This window comes from Theropithecus gelada, chromosome 13 (genome assembly GCF_003255815.1).
Source record: "Theropithecus gelada isolate Dixy chromosome 13, Tgel_1.0, whole genome shotgun sequence".
Lineage (NCBI taxonomy): Eukaryota > Metazoa > Chordata > Mammalia > Primates > Cercopithecidae > Theropithecus > Theropithecus gelada.
Window position 1 is genome coordinate 60,600,975 of NC_037681.1, and position 18,803 is coordinate 60,619,777.

At 39.4% G+C, this 18,803-nt stretch overlaps 1 protein-coding gene across 15 annotated transcripts in view; it reads right to left on the minus strand.

Moving 5' to 3' along the window:
- SLC8A1 (solute carrier family 8 member A1) overlaps nucleotides 1-18,803 on the minus strand; it is a 386,248-nt gene that overhangs the window by 47,462 nt on the left and 319,983 nt on the right. For 3 of the 15 annotated variants that reach the window (XM_025354367.1, XM_025354369.1, XM_025354368.1), the window contains exons 3-7: nucleotides 18,288-18,394; nucleotides 14,674-14,691; nucleotides 10,236-10,304; nucleotides 4,490-4,620; nucleotides 388-487 (exon numbers count right to left, since the gene is read on the minus strand). In XM_025354367.1, the coding sequence (XP_025210152.1) occupies nucleotides 388-487; nucleotides 4,490-4,620; nucleotides 10,236-10,304; nucleotides 14,674-14,691; nucleotides 18,288-18,394 (425 nt within the window). Of the gene's footprint in view, nucleotides 1-387; nucleotides 488-4,489; nucleotides 4,621-10,235; nucleotides 10,305-14,554; nucleotides 14,570-14,673; nucleotides 14,692-15,122; nucleotides 15,144-17,635; nucleotides 17,740-18,287; nucleotides 18,395-18,803 lie in introns of all 15 variants that reach the window. The other 12 variants (XM_025354371.1, XM_025354373.1, XM_025354372.1 and 9 more) reach the window with 7 other exon arrangements.

The window sequence follows — 18,803 nt, forward strand, 5'->3', positions numbered from 1 at the left end:
ATGTCTTCCCTTTCCACCTAGGATTTTGCTGCTTTCTTCTTGATCTTCACTTGGCCACCTTTGCGCTGCTTACAGGAAATTTTCCAGACAAAGCCTAGTGATTGGCTATTCATGAATTAGAGACACAAAACGCTTTAAATTTATCTTGTCTATTTCCAGAGAGAAAGATGCAATATAGATGGAGAAAAATGTCATGTTTGAAGACATTTGCTTCATCTAGATAGTCAATTTAGTCTTTAAAATGTGCATACATGTAACAAATACACTTATTTCTCTCTTAATTTTGCCATGGAAGCCCTTTGGTGCTTTGCCATAGACCAAGTAGTCACAGTAGGAAAACTCAGCTCAGACTGGTCAGTTGTAATTTATGCAGAGAAAGGCACTCACCAGCACTGACAGTGATAGCTTCAATGAACTGTTCTCTCCAGCTGTTTGTCCCAACCACAAGGGCCAGGTTTGTCTTCTTAATGAGTTTGTCCACGGTACTCTAGAAAGGTTGAAAAGAATAATATAATAAATGCTGGGTTTGTTAAGGCCTCAGGAAATCTAAGACCTTGTTGATTTTGAAACTCCAGAGTTATATAAAGGGTAGCAGATGTTAGGCTCAGAACAACAGTATTGACATCAAACACTGTTATGATTATGCAAACAAGCATGGTCTTTAGTTGGAAACATTCTGAAATGGAAACTTCTTTGTAGCAAATACAAGTCTCCTTCACTGACTAATGAAGAATAGCCTCAGTGTTTAGAATAGCAGAGGCTGCAAAAGCCCATCCATCCCCCCAAATGCTTTACCAACTTGCTTCTCTACTGGTTTCATCAGTAGTGTTTCATCTGCAAGTGAATTAATATATGCCCTATTCAGCACTACATATCTGCGAATAGCCGGCGAAGTGACAAACACATTATGAAACCAAGAAATATTACTATTGTTTTTTGTTTATCAATGAAATGTAGCCAGATAATGGAGTCTCCAGGTTGCCTGCTGCATAGTCATTAATAAATAGATTTTTCTCTGGGTACTATTTTGTCAGCCTCTTGCCTGTTAGAGAATCCCATGTTCACCTTATTCCTATTGCAAACAAGAATAGACAAAAAGACAAGAAGAAAAGATCAGTTCTTATGGTTTAGGGCACATTGCAGTTTACCTTGCCCTAAATCTACCCTGCTTTACTGGCACTGTGCTGCATACCCCTTATTTTTCTTTGGAACTTTTTAAGCACCTTGTTTTGTACAATCAGCACTCTCTAGCTTTCTAAATTCAGTTGATGTAACAACAGGAGCAGCCAAACGTTCACTAGAAAACTAAGTAAGCAGATGCACTGAAAGCACTACCACAGTCATGGCAACTACAGGGAGAAGGGTCATTTCCAAGACACTAAGGCTGTTCTTCCCAAGAAACTACCACAGTGACTAGTCTACCAAACATCCACACTTACTGTCAGAGCATCCTCGAATTTCCACTAATTGCAAAGAGGCAGAAAACACATTATTTGCCATAGGTCAAAATCTGTATGTGTTTTATGCAATGTACCTGAGTTGACTGTGGTTTAAAAGAGCACATTTTCAGTTAACTGGGAGTAAGCAAAATGCTATCCAAAGGGCTTGTATTAAGGCCAAAGCCAAATTATAATATCAAGTATGTTTGCTCAATAAGAGTCACTGGAACAGACTTGAAACATTGAGACAATAATAAGCATGAAAGGGCCCATCTCCAACTGGCTCACTCTGTATTCGTGACATTATTCTTGGCTGAATTGTATGTCCTTAGGGTGATGAGCTTTTGGCTTCTAGCTTTGTGTCTAGAACTGCTGGTGCCCCTGATAACAGCTGTAACCATCACTGCTCTTGGCCACCATAACTTGAAGCATATAATCAGCATCCATCTTTCCTCTCTAAACTCAGCCACATCTCATCAAGTACTCTGACCATCCTCACTGATACAAATTCAAAATGCCTTGTAGAATATAGTAAGAAATGACTTCCATTATTCCTTATATAATGGAAACTTGGGACAGTTCTCTCCAAAGAGGCACTCTTGGTGCTGAATCCATGATGGAGTATCCCATCACCTGGGAAACACAAATTGAACAGATAAACTTCTCTAACATTGAACACAGACTTTCCGCAAGAAATAGCTGCTAAAGAACAACTTTTTAAGATAAACTAAACTTTTGTGTGTAAAACCCAGGGTAGATTTTAAACTGTAGTTCATGTTAACCCTGGGGGATTATAGTATAGCCAGGGTTCTTCCTAGGACTTAATTTGTGTATGTATCCTTCCTTGACCTATAGGAAAAATGGGAGTGAATAAAGATATAGTTCAGACACCTGAACTTGGACACTATTGTCTGTATTTACCTAGGAGGTTCCTGAATGCTAGTGACCAGTTTTTCACTGCACTAGATTTTCAAAGGCTTGTGAAAACCTCACCCTCAGCCATGGGTGTTACTAAAACCAGGTCCTCAGTCACACCATCGTAAACAAGAACTCAGTGGGTAAAGAAGAGTGGGCCATTGTAAGGTATCACCCAGATTTGGGTCTCTAGCACAGTTCTGGGAGCTCTGAGTAAGTTCTTTAAAATACCTATGTTCTAGTAAAAGAAATTTCTTAAATAATATAAAATCAAAGCTGATACTTAAGGGCAGTTCTAAAACATGCCCCTAACGTGCCCTATAGGTATTAATGGTAACTACACTGATGAACTTTGAAGAGATGACAGGAAATAGTCTATGGAAGCTATCCTACAAGGATAAGTACCCCAAGCAACTGGTTTCATGTGGAGACTCGGGGGACTTTCAAATGGTCAGATCATTGTAGTGGTTACCAGAAAGGACTTTGGACCCAAAAAAGCTTTGCTGCCTGGAAGACTGTGCCCTGCCTTATTTAACTTAATGCTTCTTATAGGAAGTCACTACGATTGCTCTTCCTGTCATGGGTGCATGGAAGGGGAAGGTTGGGGATTATCCCATAAGGGAGAGAACACACAATTCCCCAGGATAACCCAGGCAAAGGGCAGGGGCAAGCTTGCTTCAGGAATACCAACCCCTAGAATCTCTGCTGCAGAAAATGGCACCAGGCTCTCTGATTCCAAATGAAAAGAAGGTGAATGAGGAAGAGTGAGGTTGAACACATGGAGAAAAGATGAGTAGATGGATCACCAGAAATGGACAGTCAGATTCCCGGACTTCTGGAATTGCAGGGAACTTGTGCACATTCCAGGCATGGTTGTGCACCAAGCCAAGTTCTGTGTCATACGGTGGGGGTCTAATGATTGGGATCTGCCTAGAAAGCATTGGTTCCAGTGTTTACCCCCTGACCCCCTCCTCCGATGGAAATGTGTGAAAGAAGAGTTAACAGATAGATTCTCAGTGGCCTAAAGTTTAATTGCATTTTTATCTTAAAATATTCCACTTTAATTTCAAAGACATTTTGTTTTCCACCTGTCTCCTATCAGGCACCTCCGTTTGTGAACTAAATTAAAAAATAATTAATGGATCCAACTAAAGGAAAAGAGGGGACTATTATGAGAAGTCCAGATAAAATCTGAAACTTCTAAATTGGTGGTCTGATTCTCTCTTTTGAAACTTTCATTCTGGTGTTTCAAACAGGAACAGTGTCTGCTTTTGAAAAGTAAGCAGGTAAAATACTGCTGTGCTCTGGGTTTGTAATTCTGGAAAGCAAGAGAGGGGATGCACCTTTCATATCCCACTGCAGAACTAAGGTGTTTCTCCCCCTATGGTCTTCCCAGATGCTAGAACCATGTAGGGGAGAAGTGATGGGAGGGGACACAGGGACAGAGGGAGCAGCTAAGGATCAACAGGAAATTTCACTTCAAAGTCTTAAGCTCCATCTCGAGACCCACACATTCAACTTCTGCAAAAATGACTTTTATCATCTAGAGAACTGGGAATCCAATTTCATCAGCTCAACTGTAAACTCTGGTTGCAGGCACTATACCTTCGGTATATTGACTGTACTAAATGTGCTTGGATCTGAAGAGGATGATTACATATAAATGAGAGCTTGTCAATGGGATGTTCCATAGGGAGACATTACTATCCCCATCCAAAACAAACCCCCCTCCCCTAATTTTCAGCAGTGTGAATGCCTTGCTCTGACAGATTTATTAGCATTTTGAAATAGAAGTTGGTTTCTTCCACACATAACAATCTCTTAGGATCCACCTTTGCATCTTCCTTGCTATCCCCTCAGATTAAACCTTCCCTTTGGGGCACCTCTGATCTTGTGCAGTCATGGATGCCTCCTGCTGGGCCCTGGTTCTGATGCTGTTTGGTTTACAGGACTCCTTGGTTCCTGACTAACTCTATAATTCCAATTTGGCTCCAAAGGCTCTCAATTCATGAGCCTGTTCCTGAAATTACATCTACCATTCTTTCCAGATGGACCTTACAGCTTCGGCCAACACCATGAACAGTTTCTGTCCCAAGATGAGCCTGGCTCCTGGTGGGCAGTGTTGGTGAGCACACCTTGAATTCATAGGATTCTTCAATGATCACTTCCAACTTGGTGTGCTCTCCCAGGATGGGGCGTCCCATTTCTGCAATGCGTCTCTCCTCTTCCTCTTTGCTGGTCAGTGGCTGCTTGTCATCATATTCATCTGTGAAATGGGAGTATCAGAGAGTGAGCACTGTGTTCTGTTTCATTTGAAAATCCCTGGATCCTGCCATAGGAAAGCCAAGGGGGAAGGAAGCCCTAATGACCTATTAAAGCGCCCTGGGTGAGGTCATGATGCTGGAGGGAAGAGCCGGACAGACACTTGGCATGTAAGGCAGCATATCACTGTGACAGCAAGTGATTATAATAATGTTTCACGATCTAAGCTCATGCAAAAGTGCAATTGAGGAAAAGTAATGTATGGGGTATGTCACTGAGAAAAGACTGCCTGTACGTTGTCTATGTTAAGGGAGTCACCCAGCTGTTCCCTGTGACGCTGGCTCAGTTGGCTGTTTGTACACATTCTTTCAGGACGTGACCACAGGGAAACACAATTGAAAGTGCTAGAGTGACCCTGAGAGATGGTGGAGTCTGGCCTCTTCCTCTCTACTTTCTAGGGACAACAGAAAATGCCTGAGGTCCAAAGAGATGGGGAATAGGAAATTCTGACTTTAGCCTCCCTCTTGCCAAGAGACCCTGTTGCAAGTTAAACAGCAAAACATCCATTCCATGTTTCTGTGGGATGCTTGGGCTCCAGTGCTGCTTCTATCTGGTGCAAAGCCAAAATTTGTTAGGAAAACCTTGTCCATGTTAATCTTAAAGTAAACAGGGAGGGTGAGGGTGAGGCCTTTCGGGAGTTAAAATACTCACTGACCATGTGAGCATAATTATTTCCAGAACCACCATGTAGCTTACAGTCCAGGAGAGGATAGTGGGTGTTGAGAAAATGTTAATGGTTCCAAGAGCCCATTAATGAGGGGAAGCTCACAGTTGGCTCTCTCTGTGTGAAGGTCATTAGGATAAATCCCAGACTGAAAAGGCCATGCACATAAGAAGGACAAACACTGGTCCTATAATTACCCTTATCCTTTAGGCCTAGAATGCTGAAACTAGACAAGCTACTACTTCTTAGATTTAAGTGGAAGGAACATTGTCTCCAATGAAACAGTGTCAGTGATATGGAAAGACCTCAGCCCTGATGGCCTCATTTCTAGGACCTCTGGACAAAGTGTCTCCAACAGGGGGCTGTTGACTGAAGAGACATCCAATAAAAGGGATGTTTGGTCCTGGCTTCCTGCCTGGTGCGCTCAAACATTAGCTTCTGTAGAAGTCCATACCTCCCATTACCTCCAAAGACCCATGGCCTCGGACCATGCTATGGTGGCTCCATTATTGCTTTAGCAACTGGTGCAGGGAATGGTTCCTCCTAGGCTAGCTGCTCACTGAGGGCAGGGAGTGAATGGGCTAGAGGCACTGCCAGCATTTACTATTTCAAAGGTCAAAACCAAAAGGCAAAAGCGGAATGTAGCATATTGATTAATTCTTTAGTATATATTTTATAGTGTCTTCCTAAAAGCCCATTTTAAAATCTGCTTTCCTAGCCTCAGCGATTACAGGACACCAAAGAAATTAGACAAAGACTAAAAATAGATGATTTTGGATGGCCAGAAGCTGCTGAATGTTAGCAGAGGCAAAGGAGAGGGACAAGGATAAAAGTGGTAATATTTTTTTATAGTAGGATTGGGAAGTTACGACCCAAGGGAGGGCAAAGGGTTCTGGTTCTCCAAGATTTGTCCTTGCAAAATTATGTGCGTCTAGTCAAGAGAGTTGACTGAGATACATGAAGTGCAATTTACCCAGCACTGAAATTAATAATTTTGATTACCACTGCTTTCTGATCCTTGAACCCAGGATAATGTTATTGGTAGTTTTCGTAGCAGTAGTTTATGCTAGCATCTTTGTTCGAACCTTTGACTGAACATGGATGAGTTGAAGACTTACACAGAACAAGAATGGTTTTCTCAGAAGGAATATTACAACTTGGACACCTATTTAAACTGAAGCTATTGGGGAAGAATATTTATTACAGCCTTCTTTTTGTAGTTTACTTATAAATGACAAGTTGCTTTTAATGGGACTCAAGGCAATCTGCATAGAAAAAAACGGAGAAATTACAAAACAAAGGTGATATGGTAGCATTGTTAAGCGTGGCATTTCTCAAAACTGAATTGGTTTTGATCGTGGTATTAAATAACTGGACGTGGATTAAGTAAATGAAGTCAAATCATACAGTGAGTGAAAAGGTTCTTTCTTTTCCAAAAATCCTTCAGTCCTTCTGATCAGAAAGAAATGCTTAATCTGGTGCTCTTATGTCTGTAACTAGTTTCTAATATCTGGACTTGTACCTTTTAAGATAGATAGTCACAAAAGTTCTCAGGTATAGAGCGTTTGCCATTATCTAGCTACAATTTAATAACTTTTGTTCCATTGTAAATTTTTTTTTAATTTTACTTTCTATTTGTGGCAAATGATACTAGTTTTCCTGTGTTAGTGACTTAAAGTTTTCTTTTAAAAACAAACTTAGTGGCCAGGCACGGTGGCTCACGCCTGTAATCTCAGCACTTTGGGAGGCCGAGGTGGGCGGATCATGAGGTCAGCAGATCGAGACCATCCCATCCTGGCTCACACAGTGAAACCCCGTCTCTACTAAAAATACAAAAACAAACAAAAAAAACTAGCCGGGCGTGATGGCGGGCACCTGTAGTCCCAGCTACTCTGAAGGCTGAGGCAGGAGAATGGCGTGAACCAGGGAGGTGGAGCTTGCAGTGAGCCAAGATCCCACCACTGCACTCCAGCCTGGGTGACAGAGCGAGACTCCGTCAAAAAAAAAACAAAACAAAAAAAACCAAAACCAACAACAAACTTAGTAAAGTATAAACATGAGGCAATTTTTAAAAATTACATTAAGTAAATAGCATAGTTAGTATGCAACCAAAGTGGTATGGGAATGACAAAAATTAAGGAAATATGATGTTAACTTATTTCATATTAACCTAAAAAACAGTAAGGCACACTGTTTCTATCATTTGCTACACTCTTGCTTCAAAGGGACTTGGATTTCTTAATTCCACACTTTTATCCCTTTGTGTATTCACCTGGAAAAGCTTCACAATTTTCATTTGGTTAAATCTTACTTATCTTTCAAAACCCCACCACTTCTGGTATGAAGTAACTCCCTATTGATGAGTGAGGAGATTTAAGAACTACCACTCTAACCTTATATTAATTCCTTAATATTCGTTGCATGTATAAAGCATGGACATTTTCATATACTGTTTTTTAAATTTTTAATTATCTTTACATATAAATATCTAGCACATAAACTCACTGAGATAGAACAGTAAGTTTCGTTTTGCTTTGAACCGTCCTTGCATCCTCTGGCACCTGTTACACTATATGGAATATAGTAGGTGCTCAGTAAGTATTTGCTGTGTGACTCTCCAACTCACTGTTAATAAAGCCTCTTAGTTGCTCGACCTATAAAAAAGGGTCCTTTTTTCATTGAGCACATGTCACTGTACTCCATACCTTGTCAGCAGTTCCCCCTCTACTTTCCAGGAACTTATGATGTAATAGGGACAGGAATATACGATGGACAACTTCTAGGCATGATAAGGACTAGGGGACCAGGGTTGGGGAACAACTCAGTTGGCCTAAAGAGAGTCAGGGAAGGAAGCCTTCCTTCCCTTAAGGAAGCTTCAGGAAAGAGGAGTTATTTGAAGTTGACCTTGAAGCACATATAGAAGATTGCCTGGTGAAGGTGATGGTAAGGATGGCTAGGAGGTGGTGGAATGAGGAGGTTCATTTCAGGCAGAGAGAAATCAAAGTACAATGGTATAGGGTCATGGAAGGGTCAGGGTCGTTTTGACTTAAGTATTATAAACTTTTATTTATATGTAACTGAGAAATGGCAGCTGTATAGATTCTATTATTGCTCTACAGTTATACTGATAAATTCAAATTTATGGTCTCGATTTTTGACTGGTAAAAATGAGAGCTAAGTCTAGTTTTTAACAGAACTGTTTTCTGTCTTTAGATACTTTCTGTTGAATAGGGAAATGGTTTAACAGCATTTGTAAAATTTTAATCATTTATTTTGTTTCCTTTTCTCTTTGAGCATTGGATCAAAAGCGGATCATTTTACTATGGTTGAGGTCAGTTTCATTTCTTTACTTCTGCAGAGTGAGATAACATGCTGTGGTTTCAGTTTTGTTTCTCAGATGGAAAATATACTCTTTCTCCTCCTGAGTGTACATGCACACTTTTAAAATTCATCATATTTTATTGAGAAGTTGGGAATAGATTACATAACATCATAGTCTTAACCAATCCAAACAACTTTTGATCAAATGCATAATTAACAGCTACTGTTAAAATCAATACTGACAGGACATAAAACAATCCTAGAGTAGAATCACCAGTGGGGGATCTCCCTTCTCCTGAGTAATTGATTTCGCAAACAATAGCAAATAATGAAAGCTCATAGGTACCTGGCATCTGGGAAAAGCAGCATTTTGAGAAAGCTGTTTCTAATGCTGTCTGGTTCAAGCTGCATTTTGAAGCAGTGTCAGTGTAAGAGATGAAGCGCTGGGAGTGTGAAAACAAAACAACCCGTAAGGTCCATCTCATTATCAAGATCTTTACCTCAGGGGACACTGCTGAGAGTCTTTAACGGAGTCACATTTTAAAACTGTACAAACAATGTAGAATTTAGAGAAGCGTACAAGGCCAGTGGTGGGACAATTTGCTCCAGATCATTTTGATCCTCCACTCAGAACTAGCCTGACAAATCAGAAAGCAGAGGTCTCTCTTGACAATTTTTAGCACGTGGCTGGCCTCTTTGATTGGAGGCTAAAGTGACTGATGATATAGACCCAAATATCATCTCTAATGATGATATTTGGGCTCTAAACCTATAATAGATCTGGGACAGCTGTGTAATCCTCTAGTCACCCTGTCAATGTCATTTATTTCCCCTATGGAGAAACCCCACAGATGTACTATCATCTGTGCATATCTGGCTAACACCATGTTGCCTGGGGGCAGCAAGGGCAGCTCTGGGAAGAAATGCAGCTCAGCTTTAAAAGAAACTTCATGGTTGGGCACTGTGACTCATTCCTGTAATCCTAACACTTTGTGAGGCAGAGGCGGGTGGATTGCTTGAGTCCAGGAGTTCCAGACCAGCCTGGGCCACATGGTGAGACCCCATCTCTACAAAAAGTACAAAAAGTAGCTGGGCATGGTGGTGCACACCTATAGTCCTAGCTACTCAGGAGGCTGAGGTGCGAGCATCCCTTGGGCCCAGGAGGTTGAAGCTGCAGTGGGCTGTGACTGATTCCACCATTGCACTCCAGCTTGAGTGACAGAGAGAATCCCCATCTCTGATAAAATAAAGAAACTTCATTATACTTGGGATAAAAACTGATGTGTGAGATGAAATATTTGCAAGAAATCTGGAATATATTGAAACTCAGGAGAGAGAGGCCATGGGATCAGTCTTCTCTGCAGGCCGGTGCTGGCCCCTCCTCAGTGCTCCTTTTCTGCTCTCACGTGGTTGTGTTTTGTTGTGATCCACCGTACCACTGGCTGCCAGAGAAGCTGCAGCAATATTTAGCAATGTTTTAGAGAGGAGAGGGGCTAAAATGCATGACTCTAATGTCTTTAAGATTAAAGAACTCTTGGAGGCTTTGGTTTTCAAGATCATGATGAAATGAGTACCTGTAATGGTGATTACAGTAGAGAGAATCGGATGTTCTCTAGCATGAACCTTCCTGAAGACAGGTTGGCCTAGCAAAAGGACAGGCAGAAAAATCAGCAGAATGGATTGCATTGATTTGCTATCAGAGCTCTGTGGAATTAGTAAGCTAAACATTAAAACCAGATGCACACATCACAAGCAATGTTAGTTTGGGGATTAAATGGTCATAGGTCACCCCTAGGTAGGTCACAGAAGGGAGTTCTGGTGGAGGTTACTGATGGAGATCATTGCTCAGAGATGAGCGAGTATTTCATGAGCCAAACCAAACTATGTTAACAAACCACAAGCCCCATGGTAGTGAGTACAGCCAGATTCCTACAGGTATCTTAAATGTTATACCAAGGTCCTTCAAGGTACCGCTTCCGGAAGCATCATGGAACATCAGAAGGTATAGTGGCAGGTGTCTTGGTTGTGAAGCCAATTAGTGCCAACAATATAGCCTTGAGTAGGCCATTTCTCCAGTTTCTCCCCATGTAAAATGGTGGTAATAGTACCTGCTCTATGTTACAGGTTTGTTTGAGGGTCAAGTAATACAACACCTGGGGATATGCTTACTACATTTATTTCCTGAGCAGTCTGAAGGGGAGAATGTTATGTACACCTTCAGGTTTTGCAAAGGTAGGCCATCATCACAGCAACTGTTTGGATAACCTAGGGTTAACCTAGGCCTACGGGGTTCTCATTGAACTCCCGGTTCAGCTGACTTCCAGATTCACTTGCTATTTGCCTCTACCAAGAGCTACCCATAACTGACCTGGGAATCATGAAATTCGGGATTCAGTGCCACCCCTGCCATATGCTTGTCATCTAAACTTGGGCAAGGCCTTTCTCCTCTCTCTCAGGCTTCTCAATTATAAAGTGAAGCTGAATTTGAAGGGGCTTTGTTCCTCCAGCCTACATACTGAAGTGATGAAAACATTTTCAACTGTCAGAATTTTCATAGTTTGGCTTCCTTAAAAAGGCTTGTGTCTTATTAAGTCTATTATGTGCTGAGCATAATATGATTAGAGGAGTAATATTAAATAGGTATACCGACTGATACATAATTTTAATTAGAGAACTCTATAGTTGTATATCTTAGAAGTTTTGGGGGATCAAACATACATTCTTCTCTCCATATTGAGCCAGAATACTTAATTTATTAAACTATTCAGGTTGATATCGTCCAGTTTCCCCCTTCTGGGGTACTTCTCATTTTTCATTCAACTGGAATACATAATGATGGAATTTATTAGATATATGTGGGTTTTGAGTAGAAAAGGGGTTCAATGTATAATTTCAAGATGCAGGTAGAAATAAGCTAGAGGGGAAGAAACAGGACAGTGCTAATATTTAGAGTGTTATCTTGTCATATGACTGGAAGACCAAGGGGGAATGAGATCATAGGCCCAAACAAGGGCCTTTCAATGAGGCAAGGTCTGGAAACAATAGGTAAAGATCTGCAGATTCTAAAAGCACCTCCAACACTTAATGTCCACCACTAATGAGATCTCTGAAATATTGGTATTAGGTTGTGGATCAGATGACTTTTTCAATTTCCATATATCCTGCTTCAAATTTAGATTTTCACACTCAGCTGCACAAGCCCATGTAAAAGCTGCAGGCAAACTCCCAGGGCTAGATTAATTCTTCTTAGTGCCCCTGAAGTCAAAGCCTTGACTTCAAAGCCTCCAACTGACTTCAAAGAAAAATTCTTTAGGGCTTAAAGCTGCTTTTCGCTGTAGACCTAAGTTTTAGAACTGTCCTCAGGGGCATCAGTAGAGAGTGGATTCTAAGCATTCTGGTTTGATTTAGGAAAAGAAGGGTCATGTAAAGTGAGATAGTTTCTTAGAAAGTAGGAATGGACAGGCCAGTGTAGAAATTCCCAGAGTTTTTGAACATTCTCTTGTTCTAACTGCATTAATTTCAAGTCTTGGGAAGAGGTGATGGCAACAGGAAACTGCCATTTCAGATTAAAGTTTCAGCCATAGGAAGAACTTAATGAACTACATGAAATGATAAGAAACTTCTGGAGGAGGTGACTCTGTCATCTTGCATGCCAGATGTGGCCAAGGCAGGAAAAGTTGGACATTACCAGAGATATTACAGAATTTGATGCAAAGAAGTTCTGAGAAAAGAAAACTAGGATCCCATTACCTGAGATCCTAGAAGAGAGGATGGTTCAAATGACATAGAACGAAGGCCCTTAAAAAAAAATTTGGACCAGGCGCAGTGGCTCAAGCCTGTAATCCCAGCACTTTGGGAGGCTGAGGCAGGCGGATCACAAGGTCAGGCGATTGAGACTATCCTGGCCAACATGGTGAAACCCGTCTCTAGTAAAAACACAAAAATTAGGTAGGTGTGGTGGCACGCACATGTAGTCCCAGACACTTGGGAGGCTGAGGTAGGAGAATCGCTTGAACCCTGGAGGTAGAGGTTGCAGTGAGCCAAGATCACGCCACTGTACTCCAGCCTGGTGACAGAGCGAGACTCCATCTCTCTCTCAAAAAAAAAAAAAAAAAAAAAAAAAAATCCTGACATATTCAATAGTAAAGAAAACAAAACATACTGACGTGTTTGAATATGTTTCTAACAGAGCATCTTAGTAGCCACAGGTTTTTAGTTAAGGTCTCTTTATCAGATTTCACAGGATGGAAGGTGCTGTTGGATGGTATACTATTTCTAAAATGGTTGACTTAAAACCATTATTACTTCAATTCAGTCATGAAAACTGGCTTGCCAAATTTCTACCTTCCTCAGATCTCCCAGGGATAACTAATTTATCCTTGGGTGACAGAATTAGAGTATTTACAAGGGGACCTCAAGCAGTTAAAATGAAGGAATGAGAAAAAGGAGATAAAAGTTTTTTAAAAAATGGAGTATAAATTCCTGTACTTGATTTAAAAAAAAAAACTTTTAGTAGTGCAGATTTGGGGAGATCTGACCCAAAAGAGCTTCAAATGAATCAGATTTAAGAAATCCAACACAAAGACTTGTCCTGTTTAACATTTTTATCCCTTTCAACTTCTGTCTCTCTGAGAGTCTATGAATCATTTTGTCATTAAATGCCACGTCTGGAGAGAAGCAGTGGAGAGCAACAGCCCATGTGAAACTGCCCGCATTTAGAAAATTCTACTTTGGACAGAATCAGATTGGAACTGCTTGTTCATGAGTTTACACTAACAGTGGATTAAGTTCATCCCAATTCCTGATGTAGTATTTTCATGATCAGAAATTTGAAGTATATTTCCTTCTAAATATTTTTGTTCAGATCTCTGATTTCAAAATTTTGATATCTGCACAATATATTGGAAAAATTTGATATTGGCACAGTATATTGGAATATGTCACATACTGATACAGAATGTAGGCCATTAAAGACATCTTCAGCCTACAGCTTCAGACAAATCAGATCTACTGTTTAAATATTTCTCTCTCTCTCTCTAAATGTGCACAGATGACTAAAAGGGTGAGAAGGTATTTAGAGACAACAGAGGGTGCTATAAGGAAATATCTTTGTTTTGTACACAAGAACATAGTTTTGGAGTTGTACTAAATAATGCAATCAACACAGGCTGAGTACCATTCTAAATTTAAGTGTTTGAAACTTTTTTTTCATTTCTGATTTTGAGTTTTTATAGGCATTTTGAGTTTTTATAGAATACTTCGTAATATACTTCAAGTGGCAGAAATATTACTCGTTACCATGTTATTAATACTAAAACCTAAGTCCCCAGAGGGACCCTCAGATTGGTGTGGTGGGATGAGGGGAAGGCTCTGCTCAACATATTATATGATGTATTATAAATTATGCATTTACATACATAATTTATGAATGAAAATTTATGTGTTAAAATGATGTATTTTTACGTATTTCCTCAGCATGTATTTTTATGTATTTCCTCAACATGGCACTTATGTGTTATTAGGATCCTAAGCTTGGACCCTGGATCTATCTTGGATGTCAGCTCCTATGTTTCTCTGAGGCTAGCAATTGTGCCATCTTTATTCTGGTGCTCTTCGGAGCCTCTATCAGGGAACCATACCTTATCAGCACTATGTGAACATGTGTAAATTGATCAGTGTCAAAATATGAACAATTACAGTTTCTCCATATGAAATGCTTATAAACACAACACACACACGTTATTAATTTGTAAAACGTTAAATGTGTAAAACCAGCAAGAGCACACCATGTGCCACAGTTAAATATTAATGCAAGTTACGTAAGGTGTGGGTTTGGATTGATGGTTGAAGGGTATTTGGGGAAAAATAAGGAACATTAGAAAAATAGTCTTACCATACAGGTATTTTCCTTCATTAAAAGCAAATAAAAATGAGAAATTTTTTTTAATGTAATAACATCTGGTGAGAACAGACAGTAAAAGTTAGATAGCATTAGACTTGAAAAATTCATACCTGTTATTGTGAAGCCACCTAAAAAGGAAAAAAAAAAAAAAAACAACAACAAATGTTATAATTTAACTTACATTCTGCATAACAAATACCAGTGACATCAGACTGCCTGACAACCCATCCAAGGTACTTGCCAAATTATATTTACAATTAAGAAGACTAGGAAAACATTCATGACTGAATCACTAATCATTCTTTTAAGATTATGAGATTTAATGCACAAATTTAATTATTGTGCATACCTAAGAAATCATTGATTTTTTAAAAGGTTGTACTAAATTAAAAATGCAATACAAACTATTTGACCTTGACAAAGTGAGGTCAATGGCCCTAAACAACAATCTTGTTAGCAAGTCAAGAGAAGTAAAAGTCACAGAGCTACTATATCACCTGGCGGAAATGGAAAATAATCTAGAAAAATGGAAAGGAAATGCAAGAAATGAAATGCTTACCAAGCTCATTCAATAACAGGGCTGTGAAGGAAATAGACAAAGACAAACACAGAATAAGAGACCAGATGAATAATGAAAGTAAGAGGAATATCAGCAGAAAGAAATCCAGGCAGATCTGATTACAGTGGTAGGGAGCCACTGCTAAAAATGGGTATACCCCAAAGAAATATAGTGTTGGGAATATTTCTGAATAAACAATCCCAACTGAAATTTCTGAAAATGTATGTGATTGAATACACATGTATATATATGTGTGTATGTATTATATATATATATTTCACTTTATATATAATTTCTTTACATTTCATAAGACATTTCTAGTATATATGTTTATACCTAGAATATAAATCTAGTTTACCAAATACAGTAGAAACATTGTATGAAATTCATTCTTAACTTGATATGAGTCAGGCTTCCTCATTAAATATTGCCTGGGATTTGGTCAATCCAACGTATGGAAGCCTTAAATCATCCAGGATCTCGGGTATCACAACTTTTATTCAGTAAGTATAGGTGGAACATCCTGGGAAATTCCATTTTAGGTTCCCTGCCTGGAAGGGTAGTTTAGCCCAAGGTAAAGCACTATCTTGGGATGCTCTATTTGGATGATACTTTGCCCACCAAGAATTGCTTATGTATTAAAATCCTAAAAGCTTAATGGTCCCAGGAATTAACACCTATGTGTGTCCTTATCTGTGACTTCTGTAAATTATTAGATAACCAGAATCCTTCTAGTGGACATATAATCCCAGGAAACTGACAGGGCATTGGGTGGGGGGGAGGGGGATATATAATTTGTTTTTCAGGTTACGTGCTTTAAACCCAGAATGTACTGTAGCACTTTATTTTAGTAAAAGCAATCTTGCTAAATATATCAAATTATTTCCTGAGTTGAACATGGGAATGTTACAATTACTTTTTTGGGCCCAGTTTTCTCTCTAATGATAGTGGCATTAGAGGATATTTTCTAAAAAAAAGTCAGTTATTTATAGTGACAATCCACTTGGAGGGTGTGAAACTGGATAGTGCTACTAAGGAATTTTAATTTGCTGTTACATGAGGGCATATTTTACTAAAATGGCAATTGAAAGAGCAGAATCCAATGATGTTCCTCCTTGCGATAAAGTTCTTTGGTGGAATACATTAGAAGAAAGTGTTTTCTCCTGTATGTTAAGGAGGCATTTTGGATCCCATCTTTGTAAGAAATCAGCACAATTTTCTGGTGTCTTTTTCTTCCATCTACCATCTATGGAGCAGATTAAATAGGCTGCATTAAAACGAGTCTTGAGTGCTCCTTTTCCCATCACTCCAAAGACTCCTGTCGCCATCTTGAACTTGATTAACACAGAAACATACGTGTTTTTTTCCCACCAATGGACTCTGAGGCCACGAATGTGTGATACATTTTCCTATATGTCTACATAGCAATTAGTCCTATATATTTTATTTTTCCCTCTACATGTAAAAGCATATATTTCTTACAAAGTGGCCCATCTCGTCATATCATACTGTCCTCACCAATTGTTTGTATGCAATTAATAAGAGCTATTAATATGTGGTCTGTTCATTTTACACAAGTAAATCACCAGAATTCCTTTAAAAATGGCCACTATTAGAGGATAATTTTATGAAGCCCTATTAACAATTGAGAATAAGAAATCCTCTGTAAAACTGATACAAGATTGCTGTCTTTCCTATGAAATATAGGCCATATGTTAACAATCAGTAAAATCTAGTTATAAAGGACACTTTTTTTTCCTATTATATATGTTAATAATTTATTCTGTAAGTATCAAGAGATTTTGGAGCATAAGGCTAGGTAGGCCTTCAGCAAGGATTAAATTCTTACTGAAGGGCCTTATTCTTCTGATCAAAGAAAATTGATATGACTGTGGTTTCATAGATATGGTGCCTTTTAAATGTCGTATTTGATGATACAAAAATATGCTAAAATGAGCACTAGAATATTGAAAACACTACTCTTTAAGGATCTTTGTTCTTATTATTTTTAAACTGTGTTCTCTAAAGAAGCCTGATGATTGAATTCTGAAGTTTCCTGTTAGTTGCCATTAGGGTCATCTACTAATACTAATAAGTATTAAGTAGCTTCTTTTTTCCAGCTTTATTGAGGTATGATTAACAAGGTATTAAGCAGTCTTTATCACTAAAATTTTAGGGGAGATTTAATAATTGGAGTGACATTTTAGAATAAACCGTGAGTAGTGAAAAACTAAACACATTCTTTTATATAATCATTTCTGAATTACAGAAATCCCTTTCAGTGTTATTAAATCTGGTTACAATCAAGGTTAGTTGGCATTTCCTGAAGAGAGTGGGCGTTGCCTGTTGCACTTGTGAATTAGGGAAGGGAAATGAAACTGCTAAAGCTTCAAAGGCAATGAAGTATAGTACTTGGAAGCTGAGGAAGAGGAGAGAGTTAAGTGTGAGAGTAGGGAGACACGGAGAGAGAAGAGTACAATTTCTCGCTGGTATGTCTTTGTTTACTCTCACACCTTTCATTCCTCTTCTTATCCATTTTGGTTCCTCAAGCACAAGGGAGAAACTGCACTCTTTCTCATATTCCTCACGGTCAAATATTCTAATGGTAATGATCTTCCTGTGGGAACACAAGACAAAGGCAAAACAAATGGTTGGAGTCACACGCTCATGCTCTTGGTGTCCACCAAGCTGAATGTTACCGTGATGTTATGGAGGGAGAACTGGCAGCACATGGGCCTCCTGAAGTATGTAAAAGGGCATCTTGGGTACTCTTGGCTGGCCCCCATTAAGTTTTCTTTGCTAATTTATCACTTTCATGAATTATTCCTGCTTCAGTTAGTAGTCAGTAGGTACCCCAAAATAGGAAGATAAATCAGAACGTTGCCTTCCTTTTGGCATTGCATGGCATCTGCAGCCACTTTCCCAGAAATGGACACTTGATTGACTGCCCTGAAAATTAATCTCTCAGACGTTAATGTGCAGCACAACCAATGCTGGCTGATGTAGCTACAGGCCCGCCCACTGTGGCTCAGCATGAGATCTGTGCCCTGTTACATAGGTGGAGGGATGTGTGCATTGTAAGTCATGTTCTGAAGAGTGTAGGCATCCAGGGGTGGCACAGGCCAGCAGAAGCTGTTGGGCTCAGCCCTGGAGCAGCTCCCCCACCTTTCTTCTCACTCATCTCCACCAGGCGGGGCTCTCCAATCTCAAGGAAGAAGGTCTTGTTTTTCTCATATTCCTCATCATCAATTACCTTGACTGATATTGTTTTGCTGAAACAGAGAATAGAAATTGACGAACAAGGGGAAGAGGAAAGAAAAGAGAAGGAACATAGAAAAGAGGAAAGCAAGGTTAACCAGTTGCACTTTCAGACAAACAGTAATCGAGAAACTTCTGTACTGTGAGTTTTTTCTTCAAGAATGGATATCAGATAGGTATGAAAGGTCAGAGATTTCACCCAATGCATAGCTCCCCTGCTCAGGGCCACAGAATTATTTTAGGCAAAATAGAGCATTCAGTACTAATAGGTTTGTCATCATCATAAGGAGGAAAAGCAGAAAAACACAGATCACGATAAAAAGAAAAGAAGAACACATTAATTTAGTAAATACCTTAACCAGTGGATTGTCTAAGCTGTGCCCTGGGACTTGCTCCTTTAGAACAAGTCAAAAAATCTCATCA